The 23,517-nt window shown below is 46.0% G+C and overlaps 1 protein-coding gene across 4 annotated transcripts in view; it reads left to right on the top strand.

Annotated features, from left to right (window-relative positions):
• ETV6 (ETS variant transcription factor 6) overlaps positions 1-23,311 on the top strand; it is a 233,126-nt gene extending 209,815 nt beyond the window's left edge. For all 4 annotated transcript variants that reach the window (XM_027592924.2, XM_027592927.2, XM_027592925.2 and 1 more), the window contains 5 exons: positions 622-1,167; positions 13,036-13,178; positions 15,124-15,224; positions 18,844-19,492; positions 22,606-23,311. In XM_027592924.2, the coding sequence (XP_027448725.1) occupies positions 622-1,167; positions 13,036-13,178; positions 15,124-15,224; positions 18,844-18,949 (896 nt within the window). In that variant the 3' untranslated portion in view covers positions 18,950-19,492; positions 22,606-23,311. The remainder of the gene's footprint in view (positions 1-621; positions 1,168-13,035; positions 13,179-15,123; positions 15,225-18,843; positions 19,493-22,605) is intronic.
• Positions 23,312-23,517: the final 206 nt, after the last annotated feature.

Here is a 23,517-nt window from a genome sequence, read left to right as displayed (position 1 = left end):
CTTACTGGAGTCTGGGTCTCATTGCCTCATCAGCTGTGTGTCTTTGAATAAGTTGCTTAACTTCTTTATGCCTCCATTTTATCACCTGTGAAATAGGAGTACTGGTATTAGCATCTCCTACTGAGGAGTTTTATATATTTAAACAACATAATCCAGTACCAAGGATATAGTAGCTACTTTAGCAGTAGTAATAATAGTATCATTAACACCAATAACAACGTCCCAGAAGTAGAGAATTTATAAATTTAGTTATGAAGATGTAAGTCAGTGAAAGCATCTAGAAAGAAACTCTTAAGGACCCCAAAAGCCACGTCAAAGAGTCAAGTAACCAAAAGCTAAAGAACATGGGTTTGGCTTCCTTGTGTTTATAAGCCACTAGTAAGTGATTAATGGAATGCTTGTAGACATTCTTAGACTGTCTAGTGTAGGAAAAGAATTTCAAGTATGCGCACTTCAATTGTTTTTTTAAGCAGTGGAAAAGACACTCCATCTCGAGGGACGGACGGTCTGCCCGGCACACGTCCAGGCTCCACTCACTGTTTACTACCTTTAGAACCGCAGTGGGGTTCCTCTCCTGACAGTTGACTGGGGTCAGTGATCGTCTCTCCCTCTGCTCCACAGATAATTGTGTCCAGAGGACCCCAAGGCCACCAGTGGAGAACGTGCACCACAACCCCCCCACCATTGAACTGTTGCACCGGTCTCGATCACCTGTCACAGCCAATCACCGGCCTTCTCCCGACCCCGAGCAGCGGCCCCTCCGGTCCCCCCTGGACAACATGATCCGCCGCCTCTCCCCGGCCGAGAGGGCCCAGGGGCCGAGGCTCCACCAGGAGAACAACCACCAGGAGTCCTACCCCCTGTCAGTGTCTCCCATGGAGAATAACCACTGCCCACCGTCCTCTGAGCCCCACCAGAAGCCATCGAGCCCCCGGCAGGAGAGCACCCGCGTGATCCAGCTGATGCCCAGTCCCATCATGCACCCTTTGATCCTGAACCCCCGGCACTCCGTGGATTTCAAACAGTCCAGGCTCTCCGAGGACGGGCTGCATAGGGAAGGGAAGCCCATCAACCTCTCCCATCGGGAAGACCTGGCGTACATGAACCACATCATGGTGTCTGTCTCCCCACCCGAGGAGCACGCCATGCCCATTGGGAGAATAGCAGGTAGGTGAGCGCACCCCTCCGCCACCAGTCCAGCCTCTGGGGAGACCTGACAAAGCCCCGCTCTCTCCCCAGCCTTGCAGTGAGCCTCACACCGTTCCCAATTAGGCACCCTCAAAGGCTCTGTGAGGGCAAGTGGAGGCTTCTGCCTGAATGAAGTGAAATCCCTAATGGGCTAGTTAATGAGCCGCTGGGATGGAGTAGTTAATGAGCCTCAGAAATGTTAAGAAACAAATGTCCTACGTCCAGCTTACAAGGAGAGTCACATCAGAATCATGGCTAAGCGAAAACATTTAAAATAAAAGGTTTATGAGCATGCTAATGGCCCTGTCTTGAAGTTTCCAGCAGCTAATTAATGACCAGACACAGCATAAAGAACCTTTGTCTCCGATTCAGACCTGTAATCCCGTCCTATGGGCAGTAACTCAATGTAGCCTTCACCTTGGGAGAAGGTAGGAGAGAAAAACACGGTTATGGTGTTGTAGGCAGGTGTTGCTGGGTCATTTGGATGAAGGAAACCACTCCCAAATTCTTTTACTTTTATGATGACAAGCCCAAATTTGCTTCCCTAAGACAAGAAACCAGTGGAAACCAGGGGGAAAAAATCTACATGTTGTATTTGTGCTAGTCTGCCCATAATTTACGTGAAGTCATTCTCCAGACACTTAACCCTCCAGCCACGTGGCAAGGGCAGCTCTTTTCCTAGAGCATCTCTGCATTCATGAGACATTTATTGAGCACCCACTGTGCACAGATAAATGCATTAGGAAGTAGGGGGACACAGAGCTGCTTTAACACAATTATTTCCTCGAGGAATTTAAAATTTCCTGGGAGAGACAGATGTGAAAACCACCCACTAAGATATAAGGCAGATGAAGTCAGTCCTGTGACCCATTCATCCAGTGCATGTGCACTTACTGAGTACTGACTGTGTACTAGGATAATTCAATGCTGTGGGAGCAAAGCAGAAGGTGCATTTTGACGGGAGGAATGGAGGAAGGCTTTACAGGGAGGTGGCTCGGTGCTGAAGGTGATTATGTGTTCAGTAGTGGGAGGGAGGCATGGAGGCAGGAGAAGTCAAACCTGGTCAGGGCAAGGCGAGAAATGCCCCCTTCCTCCGTGAGCGGAGACCCCAGGACAGAGCTCCCACTGAGCCCCAGGATTGAGCAGTGCTCCTGACGGCATGACGGCACCGAGTCCTACGGGCTACATTAACAGCCTCTGCCTTGATTCATTGTCCCTTTTTTGTTTAAATTATTTGTTTCTAAATGATTCTCTGGCTCCAAGCGTACCGCCAATGTTGCCTCAGTTTTCGTGTTACAAATCATTTACATCAGGGGTGTTGAATCAAGAAAATGAAATGCCAAAGAAATATGACTTTTATGTTTGAAAAACTATGAAACATGAAATGACCTGTGTCCGGGATTTGATTCAAAATGATCCCACGGCGCCAGGGGTGAGGCATGGGTGGGGTGTACATAAAATAAGACTAGCTGTGAGCTAATGGCTGTATGGCTGGGTGATGGGTACACAGGGATTCACATTATTTTGTTCTCTACCTTTACAGGTGTGTATATGTATGTATGTGTTTTTTTTTTTTTAATCTAAAAACAAGAAAAGAAAAGAAACCAGAATTTATAAAGAGACAGAGACCTTAGGCAAAACATGTGAATTTTCCCAGATGATTAGAGAAAGAGGAGGGGGTCAGGGTATTACTGTGAAGAATAGAATGACCTGTCTTGTGCTTCCCAGGCCAGACCTTTCCCCTCTGTACATGCCCTTCTTGTCTTGTTTCTTGCACGGTCTATACAGCAGGGCTGGACATTTTGCAGATACTGTCTACTTGTTTATAATTCTCAGGACAGCTCTCAGAGGCAGCTCATTATTGCCGTATGCATTTTATGTGGAAGGTCATTTGAACCGGGGAAGTCACGGAGGAAACAGAGCCCCAGAGAAGCCAAGTCAGATAGGGGTTGGGTGATGGGGTCAATGGGACAGTCACTGCTGTTGGCAGGGCTGCCCTCATGGGACCTGGCTTCCCCAGCAGTATCTGTCCCGGCCACCTCCTCTGTCACGCCGTCTTATCACAGACTTCCTAGGAATCTAAGATCAGCCCATAGATCAAAAAAGTTAACATTATTTAGACTTACGGAGTTATTTCTCCCTTGTTTAGTAGGTTTCTAAATGTTAAAATATTAGTCTCTTAAAAATTGTGCTACTATTTTTTTTAATCTTATTTCTGAACATCAGAATTGTTGGGTGATGGATGCAACCTCATCAATAAGATGCTCTAAGGACTGTCATAACCAACCCAGTGATGAACCTTGGTACCCACGGGGGCCCTGTCTCTCTCAAGAACACACAGAAGAGGGGAATCGAGGCTTTTCTGTAGGACCCTAGGAAGTCAGAATATTCATCTAGAATAACCCTAGGGCCCAGATCCTTTGGGGAGTGCCTTAACTCCTCCAGGATGAGAGAGTCCCCTCAAATTATTCATCATTAATGCCCTCATGACATACTCCAAAGTTGAAAATTCTCCAGATGCAAGTATTAACTAACTTAACCAAATCCGGCATCGGTGAATTTACCTGAAAAATCACTTTTTCTCAAGGGTGAAAGGAGAGGAGTAGGAAGTCTAGAGTCTAACACTTAGTCTTGATTCTAACCCTCCAAAGAGAACTTACCACAACTCCAGACTCCTTTGGGATATCCCTGTCCCCTCACTTCTACCCTTCAAGTGTCTTTTTGGACTACTCCGATCCTTATAAAATTCTGTTTAGTAGGGGTTGAGCCCATTGGGTAATTCCTATGTACAATGTAAAGTTCTGGCATTACTGAACAGCCCTTAAAAGGCTTCATATCTGCAAAGCAGATGTGAAATGAGCAAACTTAGTTCCTTAAGCTTGTTCGGTGAGCATAGCCCAGAAAGAAGTGAACGTGCTGCTGAATACCGGAGCCGGAGGATATGGAGAGGAACACGGCTTATGAATGTGGATCAAAAACTTAACGCCAGATTCTTGTCCACTGAGATGTCGTTTGCTCAAGTACTTTTGGGCACCTTCTGTGTTTGAGGCACTGGACGACATTCATGGGGGCGGGGTGGGGGAGGGTTCCAGGAGGTCTAAGATAGAATCTTTATCTTGAAAAACCTGAATGCAGCGTGTGGTGTCTTTGAAGGACTCCTGTTAAGTGCTGTGGGGGTGTTAGGGAAGGCTCCGTGGAGGGGCTGCCTTTGAGCTAGGCTTACGAATGCTTAGAATATGAACAATGACGATTAAAGGAAAAGAGGTCATTCCAGATGGAGAAGACTCCAAAGCAAGATAAGGCCCAGGATATTTTTTCTATTTCAGGTAGAAATGTAAATCTTCAGAATCCAAACCCATTAAAAATCTCTCATATTTCTTCCATTCTTTTTTTTTCTCTCTCTCTCTCTTTAACATCTCAGGATTGGGATGTAGCATACAATTTAGAAGTGACATGCAAAGTTATGATGGTTTACTTAGGTATTGGCCTTGTAGAAAAATTAGGATAATCAATGAAAGAAATTTAGGAGGTAATAGGCAGCTTAAATACAAACCACAGATGAGATCTATTTAGATCTAAATAGATTATTTTTAAAGGTATCCCTTATTCTTCAAAGGATAAGAAGGACTGTTGGTGAGGTTACTAAGTCAGAATAGCCAGAGTTTATGGAAGAGAATTTAACATGGAACACAGTGAGGCAAGACCCCTGGGCTCAGACATTTTATTGGATAGCAATGGTGTATGTAACGGGGAACAAATTGTTTCTTTCCGGGCTTGTTTTCTATTTGTTATGCTCATGAAGTGATTGCGTGGTGGGGCGGGGGGGAGTGGTAGGAGGTAGGGGGCCCAGGCAGCATGTGTGAACCTTCTAGCATTTTCTCAACCCACAGAAGTTTTGCTGGCCCGTGCCTTGCCCATGTGTTTCATATCCAAAGAGTCTTATCAGCGGCACGCACCATAAGGTGATGGGGCTTAGCGCTGGTAATGCCGTGAGTCACGTTTTCGGTATGTATTGACATTTGTTCTTAGAAGTCGGTGATTTCAAACCTGGAAGGGGCTTGTACAGATGCAGAAAGGGAGATTCAGGCACATCCAGAGTCCAGCCTTGAGCCTTGTCCAGTGCTCTTTCCAAGACACGTGTTGCCTTCTGACCTGGGCCTCCAGAGCTGGGATTGGGAACTCTGGCCCGTGGGCCAAATCAGCCAGCGCCTGTTTTTGTAAATCAAGTTTTATTGGCACACAGCCATGCCCAATCACTTAGTGTCCACAGCAGAGTGGAGCAAGTTGCAAGAGAGATGGTATGGCCGGCAGAGCCTAAAATATTTGCAGACAGCCTGACAGGAAGCATTTGCTGCCCCCTGTTCCACGGCGTTGTTGACTCGTATGTAGCGTGTGCTTGAGGTCACAGGCATGATGGAGGATGCAGAAGTAGAAAACACTGTCCCTGCTCTCAAGGAATTACTTGCACTTTAGAGGATGAGGCATGCCTAAAACACGTAGAAGGAACAATAACAGGTGATGTAAGAAAGGAGACAAGTTCGAGACTGTAGGCTGTTTGCAGACCAGTCCGGAATAGTTACAATAACATCATGAACATAAGTAAAATACAGCTAAGAGACAGAAACTGATTCTTTGCATACTTGGATAGTGTAGTTAAATGGTCCATTCATTTGTTCAAAAATGATCGTGTATCTCTCTATGTGCCGGGCATTTTTCTAGGCGATAGGGTATAGCGTCTCTAAATGCCAAATTTTGTGTCTTTGCTGACATAAAGCAAGATCCCTCTGACTTTACACCATCAAACAAGCTAAGCTCTTGCTTTGGTTTTCACTGTAGACAGCTAAGTCTTAAAAGAAAAATTTTAAGTCATTTTGGCTTTGTCTTAAAGTTCTTCAATTCCATTAAAACCTGAGTTACCAAACTTCCTGTCTGCTCGTCCCTTCTTTGGCCTTAATCCACAGCTCTGCTAAGGAGGCCAAGATGCATTGGCAGACTGGTTTATAATCCATTCATACTCCTTCATTTGCTGCACAAACGTGGGGACTTTACAGGTCTGTACAGATTTGCTTGTCCAAGCCCATGACCCATCCAATAGAAACTATTTCTTTTCTGGTGCTTATCTCATAACCTTTGCTTAGTCCCCTGATTTTCTTTGCAAACATGAGCTTCTTCATGGTGTGTGAGGACTTCATTGTTTGGTTGATCCTGCAGCAGATAAGACATAAAATTCCCCCCAGCACGTGCTCCCTCCACTCCCAACCCTCCTACAGCACACGTCATGGCAATCTTTCAGACCTTTAAAGGGACTTTCAGAAATATGTTTATTATCACTCAAGGTTACATTTTCAACAGAAACAAAAAGATCCTAATCAAGGAAACATGGAGTCTCCTGTACGGCTTCTTTGTCACCTGACTAGAACAATGTATTTTCCTGATTTGGTTTTATTGACTGGATGTGTTCTGTAGGCACAGAAATTCAGCCCTGGAAGCCTCTAATCTTAAATCAGATGAAGAAAAATAAGCCTGAGACTCCAGGGTAAGCAGTTGGAGGCACGTCCCCAGGGCCTCGAGCACCGGGGAAGTCGCTCTGCCCTCTTCTTGTTTCCATCTCTGCACCCCCCCCTCCCCGCCCCCACCCCGCCCCCACAGTATTTAGTGCTGGTGACATGGTTGCAAATGAAGCTCATGGACTTTTTTTTTTTTTTTTAATGAGCCTCAGGAGCAGCCTTGAGGGGAAAAAGACATTATAAAAGAGAGGCCTAAAGGGTTTAGCATGACAGTGATGAGGGACAGTCTCTTCCCAGGGCCTTGGTGGTAAGGTGGACATGCATATGTGTACCTTTGCCCACAGGTGTGTCAATGTCTGTTTTGAGGAAGGGAAGGACAGTGCTGTGGGATGTCTCCTTAAACCAGAGGGGCCCGGGGTTTCAGTACCAGCTAGAAGAGCCATACCATCCCACACCGTCTCAGGCAGATAACCCTCTGCAGAACCCCAGAGGGCTCCCGACCCAGGGTCCTAATCAACAGCTGGCCTGGAATGTTCCCCGGGAAGCAGTGTGAGCCTGTGGGAGAGCATGGACTCGGAAACAAGCAGGACTGGAATCTAGTCCTTGTCTCCCAGCAGAGGTGCTCACTGTCCCTGAGGCCTGCTTTCTTTCTCCATCATAGTGAGAATACTAATACCCATTTCCAGGCACTTTGGAGTACTAATGAGACAAAATGTAAATACACAGCACCAGTCGGCTAATGACCAAGCACTAAGGTCCCTTCTCTTTGCCCTACTGCAGGGCTGCAGAGAATGACGGGAGGGCAGTGGGTACAGCCAGCCCCACTGCCCACCCGGAGCTGGCCCGGGCGTTGAGCCCCAAGGGCACCCCTTCGTGCCCTTGTTTCCTTATCTCCTTGGAGATTCACTTCTGCACTCCCTCTCACCTCGGAGGCTTTGCTCAGGAATGTCCCACATGGCTCTGACTTCTCAAACTGGCTGAGTCACCGCCGTTTATTTTCACTGTGAACTACCAAGAAATCAAAGAGCCCTAAAAGAGAAGGAAGTTTCAGGACAGGGTTTTTAAAAAGATAAAACGCAGCCACAGTGGCTGGGCGGAAAATAATAGAAGGAGCTGGAGGAGACTGGAAATTCCAGTTTGTGTAAGGACACACATTTCTGTAACACAGCGTGACTGCCCGGAGGTAGGGATGCGATTTCCCAGGCTGCCCCCACCTGAGCAAAGCAGGGGCCGGCCGCTGCGAGGTTCCGGCTGGGGGCTGAAGCTTTAAGTGTTCCCTTCCCTCCTGGGCAAGATTGCCCCTAGGTGAGAACCATGATGCGGGGTGGCAACTTTTATTTTGGATGTTACTTACCTGTTTTGTTATCCATACCTCATGCAACCAGAGGTGCAAAGGGCCAGCCTCGTTAGCAGCTGTAGGCCCCCTGCCCCCTTGGAGCCAGGAAGCCGAGATCTGTATTCCTCACCTTAGCCTCTCCCCACCCAGCTTGCTACCGCGCACACATGGTTTCTGTTTTCCTAAGCCCGCAACAGAGCACAAGCAACTGCCCATGGTAAACACACTTCCGTGTATCAACATAGCACTGGATTTATCAACTTTCTGCTTCCAGGGAATGGCCGATCTAGAATTGAGGACAGGACAGGAAAAAAAAAAAAAAAATACCGAGCTGTGCATGTTGTAAAGCCCATGTTTCTATAAGCAGAGTTTCTCAAGCTTAGCACTCTTGACAGTCAGGTCAAATGATTCTTTGTTAGGGTATGGGGGGAGCTGACTTGTGCATTATAAGATACTTAGCAGCATCCCTGGCCTCTACCCACTAGAGGCCAGTAGCATCCTCCGCCCCACTTCTGACAACCAAAATTACCTCCAAACATTGCGAAATACCTTCCTTCCATACTGGGCAACGTTGCCCCTCGTTTAGAACTTTTATTTTGTATTTTACTTAACCTGTTTTGTTGCTGAACCTGAAATAAATTTATTAATTTTTGCAATAAATTGAAAGAAATGAAACAGGGACGCTCGGCGTCTGGTGAGTTGGTGATTATACCCACGGAACTCCAGTTTACAGACCTTCATTTAAAATTCCATTTGGGCAGTTAAAACAACATAAAATTACTTTCTCAGAAGCTTTCCCAACATTTTAATTAACCACCATCATTAAACATTCCCTTTGTCAATAACTTGACTTGCCCACTCAGATTTTTAAATTTCAGTTTTGTCTAGCATGGTTTTTTCATTAGAAACCATGTTGGTTATGTGTGAATTGCCCATCTTTTTACAATCTATGCTCCGGGAGCATGTACAATGAGTCTCTGGTAGGAGACAGACGTGGGAGTGAAAATATTTCTCCTTAACCACAGGAAGGGATTCTTTACAATGCCTTTTAGCTGTGGATACCCAGGGCACCTCACCCAGCAGGAAAGAGAGAGAATATTCTCTCTGCAACTGGAAAATGGCACTTCACTGGAGCTAAACCCTTTCATAAACTTCCTCTCATGGAAGAGACAATCCAAATAAAAGACATTTGTTTAAAATACCCACGTGCCTTAATATAGAAGACCCTTTAGTTTAAGAGAAATGCACTTAAAATTAATGAATATCTTGTAATATAAATTTTTTTCACATGCATGTTCAAGTGTTTTGTAATAGGATACTCTTGTATTTGTAGAGTTTCATGAGTTTTATTATATAGTATTAAGCATTTTCGTTGATTATCAGAGAACATTATATCTGTGCACATGCGGATTTTGACAGCTGAAAAATTGCACATAATAACCTCCAGAGGATCTAGGGAACTAAAAAGGATCTGCCTCTTATTTCATTGAAATCTTAAAAACAAAATAACTCCAATGGCTTGACCTTCAGTTGTTAAAAAAAAAAAAAAGAAAGAAAAAGAAAAAAAATCTTATGTGGTCAGGCATTTATATATATATCATCTGGAATAATTTTTAACTAAAGAAACACAGAACAATCAAAAGTGTTATAAAAGCCGCTTATACTCTTGAGTTTGAAACAACTGCTTTATGCCACAAAATTCCTGTTGCTACCTCTGTTAGTGACGGAGTAATTCAGTATGTCTTGAATGTCAACATATTTTTATAACTCAGCTAAAGTTGGCTTTGCTGGTTTAAATGTCATTTAAAGAGGGCACCTGGGTGGCTCAGTTGGTTAAGCGACTGCCTTCGGCTCAGGTCATGATCCTGGAGTCCCTGGATCGAGTCCTGCATCGGGCTCCCTGCTCAGCAGGGAGTCTGCTTCTCCCTCTGACCCTCCCCCCTCTCATGTGCTCTCTCTCTCTCTCTCATTCTCTCTCTTTCAAGTAAATAAATAAATAAATCTTTAAAAAAAATAAAATAAATGTCATTTAAAGTGATCAATTGGCAGCTTGTTTGGGGTTATTTTCACATTTATGAAAGGGAAAAGTTTGCAAGAGTCAAATGTTCTTGAAACGTATAGGTAAACCCTGTTCTCTGGTAAGCCCTGCCCTTCATTTACCAACCAAAGAGCAGATAACTTCCTAGATCTTTTTTAGTAAATGGTTTACATAAAGGTCCAAGTTCGATGCCTCTGAAAAACCAGCGTGGTGGCGCAGTGCTGGTTAAGCCCTTACTTGGAGAAATGGCCTGGTTCCCATTGTAGTGTTTTATAAGAAATAGAATGCACAGCGACAGTAAAACAAAAGCCACAGAAACATGGAAAGTAAAAGTCCGCACTCGGGTGGGAATGGAAGGACCATCCACTCTATTCTTTAGTTCCAGTTGGCTGAGACGTGAGGGGAGTAGCCATATATTGCTCACCTTCCTAGGGGCACAATTTCTTTATATCAGCTACTAAAGGCAGTTTTTTTTATTATTGCTAGTCAAATGAACACTCTAGAGACTCACATTCCCAATCCAGATGAATCCAAAGGTGCCTTCAGGCCTGTTTGCAGCGGACACGATTTCTCCCCTGTAGAGAAGCAATAGAAGAGTTATACCCACAGACCCCCTTTGTTGTTCCCTCTAATTTACTGGCATTTTATGTGATATTTGGTTTTGTCAGACGCTTTCCAGATCGTGGGGAAATTAAAATGTCTCTGCCATTTGATGGTAGGACAAACACTGAATCCACAGCTCAGTCCTCTGTTTTCCATCTGTAGTAAAAATGTGAGACAAGGAGGTGGCAGGAGGGTTAAGACACGTTGCCGACCTCACCGCTTTGCTTAGCAACTAGAGTCGTCCTGTGACAAGTGCCTTAAAAATGAGCTAGATTCTTCTCAGCCTGCACTAGTGTGACGCGGACTTCTCCAGGTGCTTTATGGTATGAGGATTGGGTCCCCTGCTCTCCTCCCCCCGGCCGGCAGGGGGTAATGGAAGTGACTGGCTGCTTCTGTTGCCAGAATGGGGTTCAGCTCCCAGAGTCTGCGGTGTCTTTGCTTCAAGAAGAGAGCAGTTTGTCCTGTTCTAAAACACGCACATCCCGTTAATGTTTGGACACAGATAATTGGGGAGGGTGGTGGCGGGAGGCTACTGTAAGAGAATATTTATGCTCATTTTCAGTTTCATGTTAGTTTCTTGAAAGATGAAACCTCTTAGAAAATGCCACATTTCCTTCTGCCATTCAGAGAAAAGGCCGGATTTCAGCACGGTTGCCCTGAACAGAGCGAAACCTTGCTCTGGAAAGTCCTAAAATTGTACAAATATCTACCTCTTAACCATCAGGAAGAGCGGCGCAGAGCCTGAACTCCTACATGTCACCCACGAACTGTGCCCTTAGAGTAAATTACCAAGCCCTCTAAGCCCCAGCTTCCTCATCCATAAAATAGGAATAGCAACAGCACCTGCCTCTCAAGGGGTCACCAGGGTCAAGTGCAGCCATGCTTGTGGAATACAAGCACAGTGCCTGCTCATAGCACCCAATACATGGTGGTGGTGTTATTTCCATGACTTTTCCCTTCACTTGTGCCATCACTAATACGGTAATCCTGTAAAGGACGTGTTATTCCTGTTTCATATATGAGGAAACAACCTCAGGGAGGTTTAAGAAATTTGCCCAAGGTGACCTGACTCCATTCCTCTTGTAAAGAGACTCCCGAGAAGGGTGTGTTTCATTCCCTGGGAGGTGACCATGTTGGCTCTAAATTATTCCAAGTCTCGATTAGACACTGCCCTCCAGGTGTGCCAGGCCTCACCCAACAGAAGGAAGTCAGCACGGTGTCGTGCAAGAGACCCAGAATTCTAATCCCAGCCACCTGGGGCCTCCAAGGATTAGAAAGGATGCAAGGAAAGTGCTGAGCACACACAAAGAATTCAATCATTGATCCTTCACTACCAGCCGTTCTGGCTAGGGCCTGCCGAGGCTCCCAGAATCAACAGTGAACCCCTGGAAATCAGAACCTCCTATTCTCATCTGGAGGCCGGTACAGAAAGCACACCTAGGTAGGATAGGTCTGCCTCCATCCACCTATCCAGGGTGCCGGAGGGCAAACCACATACCATTTCAGCACATCCAGAAAACACTAGAACAAGGGAAAAGGGTGCAGGCTGTCTTCTCTTTAGTATGCCAACCCACATCCAAAAGCCGAGGACTAGCACAGTGCCTGGCCTGTATTAACTCACTTAATAAATTCTTGTGGCCTGACCAAGTGACGGAACGTCAGTCTGCCAAATGGGGAAAGTGATTTTTTTGACTTGGGTTCCTTTCTACCCTGATTTCATTATGAGAAAACAATTTTAAAGAACTCCAAAATAGGGCGTAATGAGAAAATATGTCCTCTTGAAAACCATGCCAGTCACAGCTCCCAATCATAGCAAAACACAGAGTTTTCTTTCCCAGAGCCTTTCACGCATCACACTTCTTTTTCTGCCACTTGGTAGCCTGCCCTGATCTTCTCGTCTTTGTCCGTTCAGCCTCCAACCCCAGAGTAATCTTGCAGTACCACCAACCAGACCATGCTGTTTGCCTGGAACCCTGGGGCTCTCTTCCCGCCCTTTGACCCCGCCAGCCTAGTGTTATCCCCTCTCTTGGCTTGCTCTCTGTCTTTCATGTGAGCTCTGCTCAAGGTCAAGTCATTGGTCATGACCTTGGACAAGTTGCTTCCTCTTCCAGGTCACCGTGTCCTCATCTGTGGAGGGAGGCGGATGGCTGAGATGGTCTCCAAGGCCTCCACAGGTCAAAGGTCGCCTTTCTCCAGCACCATCTGCTAGGTCTCTCTGGGCCCTGGTCTCCTCACTGTGAAATAAGAAAGACCATCAATCCACAGGAGGCAGAAGTGACTACTTGATTATTTTCTGTTACTTGTTCTTAGTGCCTCAACAAGAAACCTATTCAAAAGTGTTTTCTTGCCCTTTTCCTCTGTAGACTGTAGACTGCTTTGGGATTACGTCTATCAGTTGCTTTCTGACAGCCGGTACGAAAACTTCATCCGATGGGAGGACAAAGAATCCAAAATATTCCGGATAGTGGATCCCAATGGACTGGCTCGACTATGGGGAAACCATAAGGTAAACGGGTACCAACTATTTACTCTGCCAACTAGTGCCAAAAAAAAAAAAAAAAAAAAAAAAAGCCTTTATCTTCAGGGTAGGAGGATAATTGCCTGGCTTCTGTCTCCTCAGTGTGCCCCTCATTATTTAGCTTATTTCTCATGGGGCAAACAATTAGACAGTTGGAAAGGGAAGGAAATAATAAAGATGCCACCTTCCATTTGTTACTTATGCCAGGGGCCAGTTAACTTCGCACCCCCTGGGTCTGATAGGGCCACTTTGGGATCAGCCCTCCATCCCATCCTCTCGAGCTGGCCCTGCCACCCTTCTGTCACCAGGAGCTGGGAAACGGAAGCTCCACAGAGCTCTGGGACTCACAAGGCAGTGGGAAAGGGTCACTTCTGTTCTGCTCGGTTAGAAACTCCCATGGCTGCAAAAGCCCCCTTCTCCGTGGAAATGCTTACCCTCCGACTTCGCAACATCCCCTTGAAAAGCAACTGTTTGCCCCACACTTTTCCATGCTGGGAAGAGGGGCTGGAATTTAAAAGACGCAGTCTTTTATAGTTAGAAAAACTGTCAAAGTACATAGATGTAAAAAGTGGGTAAAACACCCTAAATGTCCACTGTGGATGACTGGATAATGAAACGATGGTGTATACATACCATGGAATATTACTCAGCCTTAAAAAGGAAAGAAATCCTGTGACAGGCTACAACATGGAGGAATCTTGAGGCCATTATGCTAAGTGAAATAAGCCAGTCACAGAAAGACAAGCATTGCCTGCTTCCATTCATAGGGCAGATTCATGGAACCAGAGAGTGGAATGGTGTTGCCAGGGGTTGGGGAGAGGGGGGAAGGGGTGAGTATTATTCAATGGGCAGAAAGTTTCCATGAAGCAAGATGGGTAAGTTCTAGAGCTCTGCTATATAACCTTGTACCTAGAGTTACCACAACTGTAGGATGCACTTAACAATTTGTCGAGAAGCTAGAGGTCATGTTAAGTGTTCTTACCACAGGAGAAGAAAAGAAAATAGAGACACAGAGCAAAGAGTCTCCCCCCTCAAAAAATAAATAAATAAATAAATAAATAAATACATCCGTATCCCTACTCAAAATAAAACAAACGAGTCACCAAGGTCCAGGCCTGACCACAGGCCGACAGATGTGGGACAAAGCAGGCAAGACACCTGGGAGACACACCACCAGGTGAGCTGAGTGGGAGGGGGTGGAGGGGGGCACAGCCCAGCCCCACCGGGGCTGCAGCCTCAGAGGTTGGCAGCCTGAGCCCCGGTGGGCAGACCCCAGGGCCACGTTGAGGAAGACCTGATGTAGGCCATGACCAAATACGGCAAGGCCCCACTGACAGACTCCTTGGTGTGTGAGTCACCGAGAAAAATCCCGCCGCGGCTCCTGACTGTGCCCTGGCCCCTGGGGCTCGGAACTACTGTATTCTTCCTTCCAGAACAGGAATTTAAACAACAACAACAAAAAAATCTCTTCCTTAAAATGACAAACCAGAAACACAAGTTGGAGAAAGGTCACTGCAATAAAAAAAAAAAGAAAGAAAAGAAAAGAAAAAAAGGAATTCTCTGTGGGTCAGAAGGTGAAGGATGACCCAACAGATCGGGGGACCCTGCAGGAAATTCACTGAGCAGAGCAGGGCTTGGTCTTGGGAAAGGAAACCAGGGAGGTTGCCGTGGGATATGCTTTCTTAGCTGCAGCGCCAAGACTTCTGACAAAAGGTGATTCACCTTCGGACACCTCTTGGCAGCGCGTGAAAGCAGTGGGGGGTGGGTACCGGTGGGCCCAGAGCTGGGGGAGGAGCAGGGAGCTTTCCCCAACCGGCAGGGCCGCGCCTGCAGCTGAAAAGCTTTTATTTTAATAGCTCCCCAGCGTCTTTTCTGAGGTTGATTTCACTGTGTCTTTGTGCTTTTTTTCTCTCTTCCTCCTTTGAACAAACAGAACAGAACAAACATGACCTATGAGAAAATGTCCAGAGCCCTGCGCCACTACTACAAACTAAACATTATCAGGAAGGAGCCAGGACAAAGGCTTTTGTTCAGGTAGCACTTCCTTTTTCTCCTTTCCTTCTTTTGGGAGGATATTGTTTTCTTTAAATAAGAGGGAAGAGGGAGACTGTTAAGGTCTCTACCTGCCTGTGTGACACTCAAAGCCATCCAGTGCTACAAACTGGATACCGGATGCTGGGCTGTTAGAATTTTAGGGAAAAAAAAATTTTTTTTTTTTTTTTACTTATGTCTGTATTAGAATAAAGCCTGTAAACACAATCTGACTCACAATCTGACTCACCTTTCAAAATAATGCAGTGATCAAATAGTATCAACATCCCAGTGTAGTTAAAAGGAACAACCAAAGTAACATCATCGAGCTTTTAAATCTAGGCTTCCAGGTTCCCAACCCTGTAAGCCACATTCTGAACCAGTGTTTGTCAAACTGCAGGTCATGACCTGTTCATGAATCAAGAAATAGATTTAATGAGTCAGTCACAAAACTGTTTTTTTTTTTTTAGTGAAATAGAACCAAATTGGATAGAACAGAGTTGAAAATACCAGACTGTATCACATGAAATAAGAGTGACTAATGATTCATGAAAATTTTGGGGTGTGTGTATGTGTGTTGTACATGCTGAGTCATGATGTGAAATGTATTTTTTTATGATGCATTATAATCAGAAAAGTCTGAAAACTGCTGCACTAGACATTCCTCTTTCCAGACTTCCTCACAGCTAATGAGTTCCAACCATTTAACCTACCACATAGATTGTGATTCCAAGTACTATGCAAGAGAGGAGAAAGAATTAGAAGAGGAAGAAGAAGGGATCTAAAGGACCGATCAGGAGAGGTAGAAGTGGTGGTAATTGACACTGGTGGTAATGGCCGTGGGGAGACCCAGGAAAGGCCGGGAGAAGGTGGGATCAACACACATGACGTTAGGTTATGGGTTTGGCAGGTGGGACAGAAAAGAGTTTCAGATGGGGCTAGAGAGACGGATTGGGAGGTAGAAAGTGACACTCGGTATGAATAGATGAGCTTGCTGGGATAGACTGGAAAAAGCAGAGAACCTGGACTTTAGCAGCAAGAACTGTGGTAACTTAGGAAGAGGGAAAACACTTGAGATTTTCAAAAACAACAGAAAAGGCTGTTCAAGAGTTGGAAACAGAATGGATTGAAGTAAATAAAAAAAAAAAAAAAGAACCCTCCTTTCCCTGGCTCTGCTGATGCTTTCCCTTCATCCTTCACCCTAAACTTAGTCCTCCTATTATTCTTCCTGGATGAAATGATCCCAATATGCAGCTTCACTTATCACCTTAATGGTTAGACTCTGTATCCAGCTCTGAAATCCTCCTGAAATTCCAAATCTCAATTTCCAAGAGCCTCTCATAGTACATGTCCCCTGAAATGCCACATCAGTATCTCAGACATGAAATGTTCATGTTCACATACTAGAAACCTCCCCTCCCCGCATCCAGAATTCTCGTTACTCGTCGGTGGCGTCACCATTGTTCTAAGTGGCCAAACTTGACATTGGAGTTATCAGTGACTCTTCCCATATCCAGGTTAGTCATTGTGCTGGATTGTCCTTCCACTGTATTCTATGTCATCAGGGCTAGAAGCCTGGAAACATTTCCCAAGATTTCTTACCAGCAGATTCCAGGTCAGAGGCTACCAATGACAAGCACTTTCATGAGAATCTGGGAGATGTAAGAAGGGCAAAAGCATTATTATTGCTTCCCTGCCTAGACTTTATGATTTACACCTAGATTAATTCATAATCCTTTCTACCCCTGGTCCACTCTCCTGCCTTCCAAATTCATCACGCACCCAGCCAGCTGCCCTGCAACACTAACATGATTCCCTGTGCCGGAAACCTACATCCCTTTCACTTTTGCTTTTCGTGATATATATGCCTTCTAGGCCCATCTCAAGTGTCCTGCCCTTCATGCAGCCTTCTTCAACTGCTCAGACACGCAGAGATCTCTTCCTCCATCATCTCTTGGATTCCCTTGGCCCTAAACCACATTGCGTTTGCAATAGTTGTATGTAGCATATGTGTGGATTTGGCCTCCGGAGATTGTTAGTGACTTCAGATGGTGGGGAGAAGTTTTAGTTAGAGGATGAAAGGAGAAGATAGACTGCAGACTTGACAAATCATCCTGCTTGAGAAGTTCAGCAATAAAGGGCAGAAAAGAAGCAGAAGTAGTTGGAAAGTTCATAGGCTTCCAAGAGTGATTTTCGACAATATAAAAGGACAGACTAGTGCTATTAGTGAGGAGAGTTGGTCATTTTTGAGGAAATGAGTGTTAGAAGCCAGACTTGCCCAAAATGCTTCTTCGTGGATAATCAAGTGAAGTGTTAAATTGTGGGTACTCTTTACAGGATTTGTAGGCATTGAAAGAAGGAAGATTTCAGTAGGGACCAGTGCTGTTACATGGCTCTTTGATGAAGAGGCAGGGCTCAGAGAAAGGAGTAAAGAGAGAAGGCAGGTTTGGAGGAAGGCATGAGCCATGATTTGTATAAGAAAAAAGACTGGCCAGACTAGAGTAAAGGGTTCATAAACAGCGGGGGCCCAAGTTTCCCAGGTAGAGATGACCGAGAGCCCAGGTGGGCAAGCCGAAGAGTGTGTCCTTGGCTTTATCTGATAAGTGCTCATCGTAGGCTTTTGAACATGGAGTCACGAGAGAAAAAGTATGTTTTCAGACAGTTCATCTGGTGGCAGGGCAGAGTGTCTGGGGAGGGAAAGGTGCGCAGGCCCTGAGTTGGGACTGTGGAGGGGGCTCTCCCACGGTGAGGCTACAGGGTCTGCACCCAGGCTGCCTTCCTGAACCGGGGAAATCATGGTCGATACGAGTCGCCGATGTTATTTCCAACAAGAAGATAAGGCTTGCCGTATGCACCCGGCTGCAGAGGAGGATACACTAGCGGGGATTCATTGCTAGCATGCTGGGTGGAGCAGTGATAACAGTGAAAAGGATTCTTTCTTTTTGCCTTTCTAATTTCCAAAAGCACCACTAACTTGCCCTGTTACGAAAATTTTTCCATTCAACGTTTAATTATGTCCTTTGAGTTAAATTCAAGTTTTGCATACGGTTCCCTGGGCTCACAGTCTGAGATGGGAATGGATCTACAGCTCCCAGAGGTCATTGGAAGATCTAACTGGGGCGCCTGGGTGGCTCAGTCGTTAAGCATCTGCCTTCGACTCAGGTCATGATCCCAGGGTCCTGGGATCGAGCCCCACGTCGGGCTCCCTGCTCTGCGGGAAGCCTGCTTCTCCCTCTCCCACTCCCCCTGCTTGTGTTCCCTCTCTCGCTGTGTCTCTCTCTGTCAAATAAATAAATAAAATCTTAAAAAAAAAAAAAAGGAAAAAAAGAAAATCTAACTCTCTAAAAATAAGAGACACTGACCAGTGAGCTCTACCAGGGTTCCCTCGCATGGCCATGCACAAAGCACTACGCAGCTCCAAGGGGTACTGTCTTCTAGACTCTTTTGATAGTCCTTTGACCATTTTTCAGGCTTTCCAGTTTGTGCTCAGTTACGATTACTGGCCGGGTTCAGTAGCTCTCCAGCTCTTTGAGGTGATGGGGCTTTTGCTTTTAGTTGAGAGTTCAGGGTGAGGACAAACTTGAGGAAAATGTAATCTCTGGACTCCTTTCCTCTTCCAAAGGTTTATGAAAACCCCCGATGAAATCATGAGTGGCCGAACGGACCGTCTGGAGCACCTTGAGTCCCAGGAGCTGGATGAACAAATATACCAAGAAGATGAGTGCTGAGGGAACCAAGCCACGGCCTCTGCAGGGGGGTCGGCAGCCAGGGGCCCCCTGCCCATGAGGGCCCTGGAGGCGTGGCGAGCAGGCGGACTGCAAGCTGAACCGGAAGAGACCTGGAAGTGGGAGTGACACTTGTCTCACATAGTGGGAGGGCCCCCAGAGCACCTTAGACAAACCACCCAGCAAAGGCGGGGCTGGAATTCTGGCCGAGGGCACGAGCCTGGGACTCCTGGTTCCGTTTCCTCCTCTTGTGGAACCTCTCCATCTGTAATTCCTCACCCTCACCCATCCACCTATTGTTAGTTTCATGGTGTTTTCGTTTTTGGTTTTTTTTTTTTTGGTTTTTTTTTTTTTAAGACCATGCAGTTTGACTTTTCATCATTCATACAGGGGAAGACATCCGAGGTTGTTTTCCTATGGAAATATATATCTATTATATATATCTATTTTTTGCAAATCTCACAAAGTGTGGCAAGCCCAGCTGGTCAGGAAAGAGAACACTTGCAAAGGGTTTCAGGTTCCTCTTTATCCTGCCATGTGGATCAGGTTTGTTCCTGTTGCTGTTGGGTCTTGGCTGGGGGGAAAAAAAAAAAAGATGCTTTTAAAAAAGAAAAAGTGAAAAGGCGAGCTCTCTTTTTCTCCCTCTCACTCTTTCCTTCCCTGCCTCCCGTCTGTCCTCCCTCCCCGCCTGCTGTTGAGCTTCAGATGCCTTTTAGCAGAGTTGAGCCTCTCGGAGAGTCTTGAGCATTGTTGACACCCGGACGGCATCAGTGGTCTGGGTGCTTTGCAGCCGGCACCGCAAAATCAAACCCACATCCCGGCATCTGGCAACCCACTGGAGGGAGGCCCCAAACCTCACAGGTGCTGCGGTCCTCCAGAAAGAGAAATGCCAGTCCAGCGGGCTGCCCCCGCCCCCCACATGGCTGTGAGAACCCCAGGACTTGGTGGTTCTGCAGGATGGAAGATTAAGGACAGAAGGCGGGTCTGCATCATTCGGAAGCATCATGGGATTAGTTTGCAAGTTCCACAAGGTGGAAAATACAAAAGGACCCCACGGGCCTGATGGTCAGAAACTAGGCTGCAGGAGGGATTTGTGCTTCCAGCGCAGGTGACTAAGGCTAGTGAGGGAGAAGGTCTTCTCTGCTCCGTCCGGAGGCCATCTTGTGGTCAGTTTCATGCCCTCGCCTGATTCCCGCCCCCCATTCCTAGCCTTTTTTTTTTTTTTTTTTTTTTTTGGTTTCCTAGTCCCCACAGGACCCAGGGCATTTGAGAGGAGAGGACCGTGGAGTACACAGTCACTTGCTCCTGGTGTTTGCCAAGCCAGGGCAAACAGGAAACTCCTCAGATTCATTACCTGTTTCTTCTCTTCTTTCATAGCTGTGTTTCAGAACGGACCCGTTTGTGGCTCTTTTTCACCTCAAAATCAGGTCCATAGTATCTTGTAAAATGAGGAAGTGCCACCTCTTAGTACTTTTGATGATAACAGATATTTTTAGAAAGCCGTTTTAGGGTTTGTTTGTTTTTTTCCTTTTCTAGCCACCTGAATTGACTCTCCCATTCCCAGGTTCAGAATCCAATATTAGGACAGTCTTTTTTTAATCCAAGAGATTAGACCTGCCTTACAAAGCACCCCCTCCTCGTTTCTCTTGTTTCCTCGCTCGGGTGAGCATCTCACAGCTCCCAGCATCACCATCAGCAGCACTTAGCGGGAGGCTGCCAGAGCCCTGGGTAGCTCCTCAAGCCACTTCTGACCGCGTCGGGCAGGTGGGGGTTGGAGGAACACAGGCAGGAGGAATTCTCCCCCAGCCTTACTGACAAGGACACCAGCCTGGGGGGAGGGAAGGACGGATTGACTGTGGGTCAAGGACACCGGAATCAGGGAGCCCTTCAAAGCTCTTCAGTTGTATCAGACTGCAGATAGACACATGGATGATGTAGCCAGCCTCCTCTGCTGTCACGCACTCCCCCCAACTCTACCTTTTAGAAGGTTGGGCTTGCAGTCAGGTCAGCGACCTGCTGTGGGAGGCTGGAGGGGCCATTGATGAAGGAAGGGTCTGGTCTCAATCTGCTTGAGTGGTGGTGAAATTGAGCTGGACCCCAGCATGCTACAGATACCTTTCAGGAGCGATCAACAGCATACAGGGATACATTCTCCAGCCTCTAAGATGACTGATGTTGGATCACAACTGGAGATCTTAAGCCACGTACCGGGTGTGTTACGAAGGCCGTCGAATTTAAGGGCTGAAGAGAAGGGGTGGATTTTGACTGAGGCCCTTTGTGTGACTATGAAATCAGAGACGGCATGATGTGGCTTTTAGATTAGAACATCTCATTCTGTTCACTTTACCCAGATAGAAGGGCTCAGGCTCTTACTGTTCAAAGAATATTACAGTTGAATTATGGAGGGAAATTCCCCTTGGCCCCAAGGACTTCTGTATTTAAAGCAATACCCTGCAAGAATATGTAAGATAGGATGACACCTTCGGCCACTTGAAGAAAAGAAGGTGCTAATTCCAATATGATCTTTAGTTCCCACCCAGATATTACCAATAAGAATTTTCTGTTGATTCCCTTAAAGGCAAAAGTCCTCATTTATTCTTTGAGCTAACACCTGGGCAGTGCTGACACCAGAGGTAACAGTGCTTACACACTGCAGACCCCAGTGATCCCCGCTTCAGTTCAGCAAACTTGGCTGAAGCACCTGCTAGACACTGTGAGGGATTCAAAGAGGAATCGGGCACAGCCCCTGCCCTCCGAGAGCGTCTGCTAAACCTGTAGAATCTATCCAGGCTGAAATTCCTCACTTCAATACTAAGTGCTGGGGGAGATAGCACGTTCACCTGGGACCACATGAAAAGCATGTCTGTGATCTGAATAGTTGGCCTTTCCCTGCTGCTGTCATGGGATTCCTTGGCTTAGATCAGAAATCAGGGAAGGAGAATGCGGAAGAGCACTGTGGAGCGGGGAGAGCTTCCTTCAGCTGTGTCTGGGGGGGTCACTCTTGCTTGATCTCCAGCTAGAAATTCTCTAGCACCTTCTCTTGCCTGCATCTTGGGTTCACTGCGTTGCGTCCTCTCCATCAGAGGAAAGCAGTGGCAGTTGGCTGCACTGGCCATATGGAGGGAACATTCTTTTTGTCCCAAGGCAACTTGATCTCTGGCCTAAGGCAGCGTCACCAATGTCCTGAGTCCCTTCCTTCCTTTCTTTCTTTTCTTCTTCTTTCTTTCTTTCTTTCTTTCTTCTTTCTTTCTTTTCTTTCTTTTCTTTTCTTTTTCTTTCTTTCTTTTTCTTTTTCTTTCTTTCTTTCTTTCTTTCTTTCTTCTTTCTTTTTTCTTTCTTTCTTTTCTTTCTTCTCTCTTTCTTTCTTTTCTTCTTTTCTTTCTTTCTTCTCTTTCTTCTTCTTTTTTCTCTCCTCCCTCTCTCTTTCTTTCTTTCTTTTTCTTTCTTTCTTTGAGGGGGACGTCCCCACAGAAAAAGAGGAATGATAGACTGATGGATTTTCTCTGCTCAAACAGTGTGTTTGGAACCCTCTGACCCAGGGTCTTTTTACGCTGATATCTTGCCCAAATAAGAATGTAGCTTTAGCTAAAACTTCAATGGCTATGACAGGATTCACCTAAATGACTAAGTAACCACTGTTTCCACCTTTCACTGTCTAGGGTCCAACTCTGAATACATTTTTGAAACGTTCACTCCCTTCTGCAGAAGGGAGACCTGAGTGTCCAGGAGGTAGGATGATGCCCCGGGAGCCGACGGCATGCCAGGGAGAGTGAGGTGTGGAATCCAGCCCAGCCATACCTCCATTTGACCCATTCCCACCCAGGAAGCTGAAGATAAAAGATTTGGGGCAATACCCAAAAACAAAGGGCAGGTTTTTTTGCCCTAGCGTTCGGTGCTAGTAAGTTTTTATCCACTCAACCTGCTCCTCTTCTGAGCAGAAGTCTGGAAGGAAGGCAGTGATCTAAGGAAGCCGTGGGGGGAGGGGTATGATAATTCCTGCCTGTCTAAAAACCACAGAAGACTAACCTGATACTCCTTTGGCCCCATCTGCATCAACACTAAACAACTACAAACTCCCCAAATCTTTCACACACGCCAAGTGAACATTCTCGAAGATTTCTCTTTGTGACTGCAACCACCTGCAAAACAGAATGAATCTAGAGTTTCTTTTCCTTTTTTCTTTTTGTTTAATTTCTAATCTCTTGTTGTTTATGAGGTGTGGGGTTTATAAGGGACTGAATCAAATGAATGTAACAAAAAAGAAAAACAAAAAATGCCTTTTCTCAGGGCCAGTGAGTTGCAAATAATTTTTAAAGAAAAGCCTATAATTGCATCATCTCAATAAATTTTTTATAAAAAAAAGGACCAAGTCTCTGTTTTTAATAATATGAAATGGAGTCCTACAGGCAAGGTACGCCAATGAGGTAAATCCTGTCTCCACTCAATTACAGAATAAAGTGCGGTGCTGGTTTTCCACTGGCAGGCGGCCTCTGTCACAGAGCCATCTGCAGGGAGTCTTGAGACAAGCGGCACCAGAAGGGTCAGAAAGTTCGAATCCGAGCATCTGCCAC

The sequence above is a fragment of the Zalophus californianus genome, chromosome 9 (assembly GCF_009762305.2).
Source record: "Zalophus californianus isolate mZalCal1 chromosome 9, mZalCal1.pri.v2, whole genome shotgun sequence".
NCBI lineage: Eukaryota > Metazoa > Chordata > Mammalia > Carnivora > Otariidae > Zalophus > Zalophus californianus.
This window is presented reverse-complemented; position numbering and strand designations above follow the sequence as displayed.